Below are 11,821 nucleotides of genomic sequence, written 5' to 3' on the forward strand. Positions count from 1 at the left end.
ACGATAATCGAATCAAATTTAGAACAAAACATACTCTTCGACACTAAAATTAATATTAACAATGATAAGACTGAACATTCATGTGCAATACACTGGCTATTGAATGTTCTTACAAGGAGAACAAACAAATTCATAGATAAATTCACAAACAAGCAGAGCTATATAAATAGATTTAAAGGAAGAAATGGTCACTTCGACCTGGAGAATTTGTTCATGAATGAGCACCTGTTATCAAGTTTACGGATTTTCTGCATAACTGTTCTTCCAAATAGGTGGGTTTTAAGAATTGAAGAATGAACATTGATACTCTTGACCAAGTTCTGATAAACATCTCCAGACCCCTGGCATTGAAAACAAAACAAAAACATGATCTAAATTTCGTATAATGATGCACTTTCCATTCGAAATCAGAATCGAAACAGCATTCATGTTGTTATGTTAAAAATGAGAAACAAAAGTGGGATTGAAAGTCCGAGAAACATAGGTGGGATCGGTCCACCTATGTTTCTCGGATTTTCAATCCCACTTTTTGTTTTTTATACTTAACATGGTATCAAAGCATCATTCTTAACCTCTTATCTTACCTGGGTAAGGGCTTATTCAAGAGCAGTTTGAAGAACGTAATTGCCATAAGGATCTTGAGAAATACTAAGAAACTCAGTTTAGTATGTCAATTCCACAACAATCTTCACAACTTCCCTCTGTTCACCCTTCTCCAAGCACCTCTCCACCACATTGCTGTCTATCTTACTCTTCGCCAGTCTGCTAAATCTCCCGCCAACCGCCTCACTATGCATTTTATTACGCCTTCAATGCCAGCCTCAATTACATGCTGAACCACATAGTTCCTACCCAAAATTCCACAACAGAACAGTAAACCAGACACTCTTTGTCTCCACCACAAGTTCTTAATTAGACTCACAAACTAACTAACCCGTATCTGTCCTCTGCTAGAACAGCTGAGTTTCTTATGATCCCGTCGAGTAAATATGGTAATGAATTGGTTTGCATATACATTGGACGGATACATTGTTGAAGAGCTATGCATCCTAATCGATTTGTTGCAATCTCTACACACTTTCTTAACACTTCACAGAAAATTCACTGCAGTTTCAAACACAAACATGAAAAGGATGTATGATCTCGTACCATAATCGATCGGATTAAGCGGTGAATGATTACGTACCCTTCTCCCCCAATCAGCCTTGCAAGCTTGGATGAAGAATTCCAGGATATGTTGAGTGTTTTTATTGTTGGTGAAGCAGCAAATACAATCCTCTAGAACATTTGTGATAGTGAGCAGGTGGTTTTCAACTTTGAGATTCTCGATCAATGTCTTCACGGCCTCCATTCTGTCAAAATAAATTGAAAATGAGTAATAGTAATTTGATATAGTATTAGTTATGAACAATTTTGTTTTCGATTTATATAGTTTTTGAAGATCAAACAGGCTTGCTGATCAATTATATTGAAACTATCAAACTAAAACTATTACTGAAATTTAGTAACATTCTTCCTGTTTCTATCTTTTTCTAATAAATAAACAATTACCAAAGAAGCAAGAACATTATGAATAAACTCAAAGAAGCAAAGAAGATTCACCGCTGATTCAATCAGAAGCCAAAAAACGAAAAAGAATAGTCAAACAAATTAAGAGTAAATGTTGATACCCGTAGTTATCGTTGCAAATATGAACGAATCTCAATTAGTTTTCAATGACAACCAACGCCAACACTTTGCTCATTTGCATTTCATCGCACGAATTGAACACCGTCTTCGCAAATTCATATCCAATCTGATGTACCATTAGAATCGGAAGTTCGCCATCACTTTCCTAATGATCATCTCTTTAACACTGCGATTCTTCACCACCAGCACTCTTCTAAGTTCATTGCATCCTACAATCGTGATCGTACACTTCGATATGTAGTTGCACTCCTAATTAGGTTTTCTTGATTCTCGACATTCAGCCATCGATTCTTCGCAAAAATTCTCAAATCCCTGCCGCCGTCAGTTGTCGGTAGTCTGTTGAGGCTAAACAACGTTTCAGGACAGCGGTCCCAGAACAATGGCGTTGATGATATAGGGAATCTTCGTTGGACGGCACCAATGGCCGGCGATTTGTTCATGTACAAAGATATATAACCATATTCACTGAAAATGTAGGAGTTGAAATCAAAAGAATCGATGATGGAGAAGCTGGAATCAAGAAAAACGGTGGAGAAGGAGTTGAAATCGTTAGAATTATTGTTGTACCTCTGATTCTGATTGTACTTCCATTTTCTTTCCATCTTTTGACGAAGATTCAGAGAACTCAAGAATTGAAGATATTGTTGTAGATGAAGATGAGGTATTCAAGAGCTAAGCGTTCTTCCCGCCAATTTGAATTGCGACATAAATATGAATGAATTGAATCTTTGATTTCCCTTAAAATCTTTCCTTTTTGCCATTTATCTCTTTTTTTTTTTTTTTAATTTTCAAACTTTAAAGATATAATCTCTTTTAATTTTTCATTTTTTTAATTACTATATTACTAATGATACTCTTTATTTATATATATATATTCGCTTAAATTAACAAATCTAAAAATATAAATTACCATATTCCTATCGTATATTAAATTAACTTTAAAATCTTTCATTTTCAAAACAAGACTATTATAATTGAACATAAAAAAATATATTTATTTAATTCACTAAAAAAATAATTAATAAAATAAAATGAAAATAAAAATTAATAAATAAAAAAGCCTCACTTTAATAAAACTAGACTTAAAAAGATAGAAAATTCAAATTTCTCTTAGATTCTAATGCATGCACGGTTCGAAAAGCAAAATAAAATGATGTATACGAAGTAATATAGAGTATATATTAGTGGCGGGTCCCATAAATATTCAACAAAAATAAAAAAATTATACATTGTTCATCCAACGTCATATCTGAACTAGTAATCTTTGTGGTAATTAGTTAGAATATTCATTAAACCAGGTTGGATTAAGTCATCCATACCTTTTGAATGAAAACGAACGACTTCGATGTCAATATAGATATGTCGGTAAATATACAGGCAGATGATTGGGTTCTTTGCATCGAGGCCAAAATTAAGTCCAATAATATACATTTTGATTTGATTTAGTTGAGTCACGTCGTTGAAAAGCTTTTGGGTTCCGATTATAAAAACATAGCTCATAATAATTTCATAAATAAAAACTTTAATTGAAATTAATATTTATAGATTAGAATAAGATGATAAAGGTGCAATAATGTAATTAATGTTACAACTCAGAAGGTGGGCCTTCTTTTTTACTTTTTTTTTTTTTTTTTAACATGTGTTCTTAAAGTTGTCCAAATTTAATTTATTATTATTTTATTAATATTTTAAAATTTATATATTTTAGACAGAAAATTTATATTTGGATATGTTGAGGAAAATAAAATAAATTATTATTAATGAAAAAATAATAATATAATGAGTTGAGATGGAAAATAATAATAATAATAATAATAATGATAATAAAAATGTCGGTAAAAGTAGGAGAGTTATCAGCACCTTTGAGTGAGTGGGCAATGGGATGAAAAAGTAAGAAACATTATCCAATTCTTTTTGCATTTTAAATATATAAACAAATTAACAAATACTTTTCTTAAATAATATTATTTTCAAAATATAATCAAAATTCTCAAATATATATATATTTTTTTCATAAATAAATGATGAGCATTTTAAATATTAATATTGGTGGAGGAGAGAGAAATTGAGTGGATAAGAATGGAAAAGGTGTGAAAAGTTCGTTGTTGGGTTCATTGAATAAATAAATATTCACTATTAAAACTTTTTGGTACTAAAACAGCACTTATTGGACACCACCTTTTCATTTTAAATTATAGATTCTAATTTTTGTTTAATAATCAAATGTTGGGATAAAGTAAATAAATGTGATTAATTCATTTAGTTATGAGAACCAGATACAATACAGACTTCTAATGCCATCCTAAATTCTTCCCACTTACATTTTCTTTCTCAAATTAATTAATTTAAAAGAAAATAAATAAATAAATCAGCGTCTCCTAGCTGGAGTCCAATGTGGCAGAGCGGGACTAAAATGCGCCGATACTACTCTAGAATCGAGAAGTTCCATTATGGGAGTAAAATTCACGCACCTTGGCACCTTGTACTGGTTGATGGACGCTCCTCGGGAGATTGCGTAATCCATCAATTCTTCGAATGTTCCGCTCTTCACCACTCTGATTTCTAAAGCTCCGATCGAATTGTCTGCGACTCGTCCTTGCCGGTAAACGGAGTTTAGTGATTCTTCCATTGCCAAGCAGCACTGTTCCATCGTCTCCTTGCTTGGCCATTTCCCTTCTGTTTCTTTCACCATTAGTTCCCAGTATATCACGTAGTGCCCTGGAATCGTCGTTGTATCGGCGTAACTTGTGTACTCCACCACGCTTGTTTTAACTTCCTTCAGGAGCTTCGATGCGTTCTCCACAGCTTTCTGCAACTCTGCTTCGTCTGTTTTGTCTGAGTCGATGCTCAGCACCACGTTCTTCCTCCTCACGAAGTGGAACTGCGGCGCTGCGTTGTGGAATCCGGTTACTCGGAGTATGTCGCCGACTCGGTAACGGTATAGTCCGGCGTATGTAGTGATTACGAGTTCGTATTCTTTTCCGACCTCCACGTCGACTAGGTCGACGAGTTTCGGCGCTGAATCGCTTCCGGAATTCGGCTCGTGAGGGAGGAACTCGAAATAGGCCATGTTTGGCATTATTGTGTAGGAAACCTCTGATGGCTTGCACATAGGGTTCAGATTCAGTCCGAAATAACATTCGGATGAGGCGTACATCGTGCACGCCAGAGGCAATCCGCCGCTGTAGTAATCGAGCGTTGGAATGTATTGCGCCATCGCTCCAGTGACGATCACGTCTAGGTATTTCGTTTTCGGCCAAATCCTCGTGACGATTCCCTCCCAATTCTCCTTCGAACATTCCTCCGAAATGAAATCCGCCGATTCCTCGTCTGGTTTCAGGATCTTCTCGATGCAATCTCTCAACGACGGATCGGTGATCTTCGAACTCAATTTTCCAGTCCGGATATCGTTGGCAAGATCGGACCAGTTCAACTGTAGGAACCGGATCGCGCGGAGTAGGCCGGAGGCGAAGACGGCGCCGAGGCGGAGGACTTGGTGGCGCTCGAGAAGGCCGCAGAGCATCTGCGTATACATGCTCTGGAAGGAATCGGGACAGAGGATGGCTTCATTAGGGCTCGTATAGACCATATACGGGTCGTAGGGTCGGGTCTTGAAGTGTTCGCTCTTATAGTAACTGGTTAAAACGGGTCGGGCCAATAGCCCACCCGGAGTCCTCGTCTCCGATTTCACAAACAAGAAGTAAAGCCCCTTGCCTTTATCCAACCCAGGCACATAGCTGTCAGAAAGCAATAAGAAATTAAATTTTACGCGCTTATAATTTTCAATAAAATAACAAACAATAATTCATTTTCAAATTAGCCTTGATTTTGATGAACCTTGCTTTGCTTATACTTACAGGTTCATAACTGGCATGAGAAGACTGTACAGAAGTTGACGACGATCCAGTTCCTCCTTAATCGTCGGCATAAGCTTCCTCTCACCGGCAGAAGTACCAGAACTGCAAAAACCACCGCATCAGAAAATCGATTCAACTATTTGAAATTCCTAATTCCTCCGATGAAGAGATTTCAGTGTAATTTACCTGGTGAGGAACTCGGAGATGGGATGGGAGGAGAGGATAGGAGAGCGATCTCCACTGGCAATCCGTTGGATTTCGGGCTGGAGATCTTCGTAAGTGATGACAGGAAGCTTGTCTTTGAAGGTGTTAGGATCTGTGGCGCCGGCAAGGAAGTAGCGACGGAGGTACTCGGTGGAGGCGTTTCTAGTCAAGATTTCGGCGAGGACAGTGCGCTGGACGGCGTCGGCGTTTCGAGTCATTTGTTCGATGAATTGAAGAGCCTTTGCGTCTTTTTCGCAGGCAGGAGGACCGAGAGGTGAAGAGAGAGAAGAATCGACAGCCATTGGAGAAGAAGAAGAAGAAGAAGAAGAAGAAGAAGAAGAAGAAGAAGAAGAAGAAGAAGAAGGGGGTGTGGTGGATGAGTGAGATGGGGGGCAGGGGATTATTGATTATATATAGGGGAGGAGAGTGCCACGTAGGAAGGTTGACCGGGTCGGACCCAGCTGGGAGGGGAAGAGAGAGAAGGAGTTGGGAGGAAGCTTACGGAATTATACGGAGGCGTAGAGAGAGAAAGAAGAGACGAATTTTGTCTGTGGAAATGTAGGGAGAAAAGGAGACCGAGATGGGCCCACAACACGTAGACATTGCAGCTAGTGAGACGAGCACGTGAAGGTTAGGTTACGTGATTTCTCTTTCTCCCTCTCCCTGAAACGTTGAGTAAGTTTAAAGAAGAAAGTTTGGAAAACAATATTCATTAGTGGTGGACTTACTTGACCATTGATTCCTAAATAAAAATTGTAATCCTAACCGTTGGATCAAATCTAAAAAAAAGTTTAAACTAACCATTAAATTAGGTTAATTAAAGCGGGATTAAAATGATGAGATATTATTATAATGGAAGAAAAAAGTGGTCAAAGGCGTTTGTTTGACCAGAAAACAATATTTAAGTAAACCTGAATAGTAGGCATAGAAATGGATGGGGTTTTCCCACAGTAATTGTTTAGGCGTCAACCAACCAAAGCTACTGCTTTCAGGTAAAGTGTTGGGCACAGATGGCGATGGGCAGTGGAATCTCCCGGCAATTCCCTGTAACTCGTTTCGCACGTGCCACACTTGCCACAAATTTTATCCTCCTCTCTCTCAATATATTTGAATTAAAAAATAACAACCCCATTTGGTTCAAAATAAATAATATTAGAAATTAAAATAATTAATTCCATTACGTCCAAAATGATGCGTGAATTCCGTTAAATAGCTTAATAATATATTGATTTGTTGAGAAGAACAAACAAAAAGAGTGAGGCGGCCATTAGAGAGTCAGAGGGGGAAGGGGCAGGCAGGCAGGCAGCTGCGCAGCGCAGACCATCGCAGACCATCGCAGTCAAAGAATAGCAAACACCAGCCGACACACACACCATTATCCCTTCAAACTTCTGACCTCACTCCCTCATCTTTTATTTGACCCATAACCCCAACTTCCCATCTCGTTTCCCCTCAATTTTCGCCTTCATTTTCTCTCAGGCATTTCATCAAACACTTCGCCTGCAAGCAGCCGCCCATCCCCATTTCATAACCATCATGGGATTTTCACTAAAAAAAATAAGGAAATTAAAAGGACTTTTATTTTAAAAAGGAAGTGAAGACAAGATTAGTTTGACAATGGTTTAGGCAAATTTGAACCAAACAAGAGAGTAGTAAGCATGCGGTGGCGTGCACCCAATGCCACGGCACTCCCCACCGCCGCAGCTAGTGCTGCTATGTTTCATTTCTTATGACGCAACTGCAGCCTTCCATTTGCCCTTTTTTGTTCTAACCCAATTTCGAAAACATCTATCTATAATATAAATATCGAAAATACAGTCACGATCTTATTCTTTCTATCAATTCCATATTAGGTTTCGTCATAGACAAACAAAAGCTCGTTATTTCTACACCATGATCAGATAGATATCGACCCATCACCCGCTCAATCCCATCCCATAAACACACAAACAAAAAGAAGAACACAAAAAATAAAACCCCCAACTTTCAATAATACATCCAAATCCATCCTGCCTTTTCCCCACCCTTTTGTTTTTTTGGTAAAATTATTGAAATAAAAAATAAAAATAATTGATGAATACTATTATTATTGGGATATATGTGAGACCCACTAAAAAAAGATATTAAAAAAATATGTAAACATTTTCTGTGGTCCAAAAAAGCAAATAAAAATAAAAGTGAAAAAGGCATGTCCAAAACAAATCTCACTTTCCTTGTCCCCTTCGTCTTCCCCTCCTACATACACACCTAACTTTCCTTTATAAATAAATTAATAATATTATGGTCCACAATGTTTTCTTTTTATTTTATTTTTTTTATTTCCATTACTAAATGGAACAAAATAATTTAACTTTGCTCTTTTGGAAGCTTTTGTCTTCTATGCTTAATTACTTAATTTAATACCCAATAACTCTTTATTTAACCAACAATACAACCCGACAAATTATTTCTATTTGTTTCTTAAAATATAATTTCGGACGGTAAAAAGTTACGGGTAATACGAGAGTACCATATTTTTTCGACTTTTTGTAGACCCCACGATACTTTGTTATATATATTTTAATTAATTGAACGGGAATTATTAGAGTAATAATAATATTTTAAAAATAAATAGAGGTCAACAACAAAGTACTACAAACAACTTGGTTAGGTTTAATTATTTATTAAGGAAGTACACAAACTCAGAGAATGTTTTTTTAAAAAAATAAAATTAATTTTTTTTTGCAATAAAATAAATTGTACGAAAAAAATATTTTTATAATTAACATGTGGGTCACAAAGCAATATTTTTTTTTTTAAATTACAAATAAATTAACCGACTTTTCATTTTAATTTACAAAATTAGCCTTGCACATGAATTGTCCCCATCATTAATTAGCTTGTATTAAGGCTAATTAAATGGCCATGTTGTGGCCAAGGGGTACTTACATTATTTATTAACATATTAATTAATTTAATTTAATTTAATTAGTTTGACTATTAATGATTATTTTATAATTTAATAATATAAATAATAATTTAGCAATAAAGTATCGTTTTTTAACGTATATCGATTAAAAATGGGTAATTTGCAATTAAAAAAGAAAGCAGGAGGACACAAGCGTAAATATTGTAAAAGAAAGGACTAAAAAAGAAATAAAAATAATATATAAGAGGATTGGAAGAGTGGTAGAAACGTGGGGGGATGAGGAAGGTAGGAGGAAGGTGAAAAATAATTGCAATTTACAAATTTGCCCCCACAAGTTTTTCAAGTAAGTAATAATAATAATAAATAAATAAATAAATAATTTGCACGTGAAAGAATTCCTCGCTAGCCACTCTCGTGGACTGTCCTTTTTTTTTTTTTTTTTTATTTAACATATTTATTTTCACCCACAAAAGAAAAAAAAAAACAAATTAAATAATAAAAGACAAATGCTTAAGAATATCTAGGGTTTAAGGTTGACTTATATGGGTCTTGTTCGTTATTAACGTTTTTAGATTCAATTCCATAACTACGTGTCGTGTACGAGATGAGTTCGTGTACTATGATTCAAACATTTTCGTTGGTCCATTGAACTCGAATTCATTAGTTATGTCTTTGATTCATATAACGCTAGGAGAAAATGAGTTTGTATACTAGTAGTGGGTTTGAGTTGTTATAAATGGTATTAGATCCAGACACTGGAGGGTGTGTTAGCAAGCACGTTGGCCCCCAAAAGGGTGGATTGTGAGATCTCACATTGGTTGGAGAGGGAAATGAAACATTTCTTACAAGGGTGAGATCTCATATCATACTATTGTGGAGAGTCGTGTTCATCTAACAGACCCTGCATAACAGGCAGAAACAAACAAGAACACCATACTTTTTAAGCCGAATACACGGGTAGAATAGTATAACAAGATACATTAGTTATAAGTATTAAGCGTGTCGGTGTCGGTGTCGGTATCGGTGTGAGTGTGATATTGTTTAAAAGATAGAATAATTAGCTATTGACTTTAGAAGACAAAAAGGAAGTAAACAAATGCATTGGTTTCTAATAATTTGGTATTGAAGTTGTGGAAAGAGTTATAAAGGTAAAGAAAGAGAGCATGGTTGGATACATTCAATTTGGAAAACTAAGTCCAAATATTTCCCAAATTGAATGATTTTAGGTAATGGAAGTAGAAATCTTTGCTTGCTGGTTTGGCATCATTAACACTTCTTAAAGCTATTTTAAAAGCCTTCATTGTCGGCATCATTTGGATGCATGTCCTTTTCAATGCCAAACATTTTACTTTCTTTCTTACTATCTTTCCCTTTGCTCCTCGATTTAGCTCGAGATTTGATGGGTCGTTATTAACGTCAAATAAAAGAAAGATAGTTCGAGAAGTTATTTAGGGTTATTCTGTTAATCGAACTACGAACAAAAGAGGAACGGTTCGAGAAGTTATTTAAGGCTACTCTGTTAATAGAGCTACGAACAAAAGAGAAATGGTTCGAGAAGTTATTTAGGGTTACTCTTTTAATCGTGCTACGAACAAAAGAGGAACGGTTTGAGAAGTTATTTAGGGTTACTCTGTTAATTGAGCTACGAGTAAAAGAGGAACAATTCGAGAAGTTATTTAGGGTTACTCTTTTAATCGAGGTACAAACAAAAGACAAATGGTTTGAAAATTTATTTAGGGTTACTCTTTTAATCGTGCTACGAACAAAAGAGGAACGGTTTGAGAAGTTATTTAGGGTTACTCTGTTAATTGAGCTACGAGTAAAAGAGGAACAATTCGAGAAGTTATTTAGGGTTACTCTTTTAATCGAGGTACAAACAAAAGACAAATGGTTTGAAAATTTATTTAGGGTTACTCTTTTAATCGTGCTACGAACAAAAGAGGAACGGTTTGAGAAGTTATTTAGGGTTACTCTGTTAATTGAGCTACGAGTAAAAGAGGAACAATTCGAGAAGTTATTTAGGGTTACTCTTTTAATCGAGCTACAAACAAAAGACAAATGGTTTGAAAATTTATTTAGGGTTACTCTTTTAATCGTGCTAGAACAAAAGAGGAACAGTTCAAGAAGTTATTTAGGGTTACTCTTTTAATCGTGCTACGAACAAAAGAGGAACGGTTCGAGAAGTTATTTAGGGTTACTCTTTTAATCGAGCTACGAAGAAAAGAGAAATGGTTCGAAAATTTATTTAGGGTTACTCTTTTAATCGAGCTATAAACAAAAGAGAAATGGTTCGAAAATTTATTTAGGGTTACTCTTTTAATCGTGCTACGAACAAAAGAGGAACGATTTGAGAAGTTATTTAGGGTTACTCTTTTAATAGAACTGCTTGTCTCGTCTTCTTCTGAAAATGATTAGGGTATCCTATACCATCTCTTAAACCTTAAATTCTTACCAAAAGCTTTACCATTCATGTTATTTGTACTTGTAGGCTTGTATCATGGCACGTAGCCGACGATGCCCTTTGGAGGACGATTATGTTGTGAGTTTATGCAATGATGCATGCTTCTTTCTTGCTTGTAAAAGATACTGATGTGAGATCCCATATCGGTTGAGAAGGAAAATGAAACATTCTTTATAAGGGTGTGGAAATCTCTCCCTAGTAGTCGCGTTTTAAAAACCTTGAGGGGAAGCTTGAAAGAGAAAACCCAAAGAGAACAATGTCTACTAGTGGTGGATTTGGGTTGTTATAATTGACCTCTAACACGGTTGTGACCATGAATCTATAACTCGAACATAACTTAAAAGGTCATGAAGTATATTCTCAAAAGTTTATCGACCTCGAGCACTGTTTTTGCTTTACTTACGTCTTTTCTTGATTTTAATATTATAACCGACCTCGAATAATCTTAATAACCCTTGGTTGGGCTACACATTATGCATAAAATTGTGAACAAATTCACTAAAATCTAAAAAAAAAAAAAAAAAAAAAAAAAAAAGAAAAAAAAGAAGCTAAAAAAAAAAAAAAAAAGAAAAAAAAAAAGAAAAAAAAGAAGCTAGTATTGAACTGGGCCTAAGGCCCATAGAAAGAAAGGGTGGGCCCAAAGTCCAGGTAAATAAAAAATGGGCCAAGATATGGAGAATAGAGCCCAGAACCAGAGGGTGC

The 11,821-nt window shown here is 35.6% G+C and overlaps 1 protein-coding gene across 1 annotated transcript; it reads right to left on the minus strand.

Moving 5' to 3' along the window:
* Nucleotides 1-3,921: 3,921 nt before the first annotated feature.
* Nucleotides 3,922-6,116, minus strand: LOC111479427 (probable indole-3-acetic acid-amido synthetase GH3.1). The gene is made up of 3 exons (XM_023124097.1): nucleotides 5,733-6,116; nucleotides 5,547-5,648; nucleotides 3,922-5,426 (listed from the first exon to the last, which is right to left on the minus strand). The coding sequence occupies exons 1-3, from the start codon at nucleotides 6,050-6,052 to the stop codon at nucleotides 4,058-4,060; spliced, it is 1,791 nt and encodes a 596-aa protein (XP_022979865.1). The 5' UTR covers nucleotides 6,053-6,116; the 3' UTR covers nucleotides 3,922-4,057.
* Nucleotides 6,117-11,821: the final 5,705 nt, after the last annotated feature.

This window comes from Cucurbita maxima, unplaced genomic scaffold, assembly GCF_002738345.1.
Source record: "Cucurbita maxima cultivar Rimu unplaced genomic scaffold, Cmax_1.0 Cma_Scf00001, whole genome shotgun sequence".
Taxonomy (NCBI): domain Eukaryota; kingdom Viridiplantae; phylum Streptophyta; class Magnoliopsida; order Cucurbitales; family Cucurbitaceae; genus Cucurbita; species Cucurbita maxima.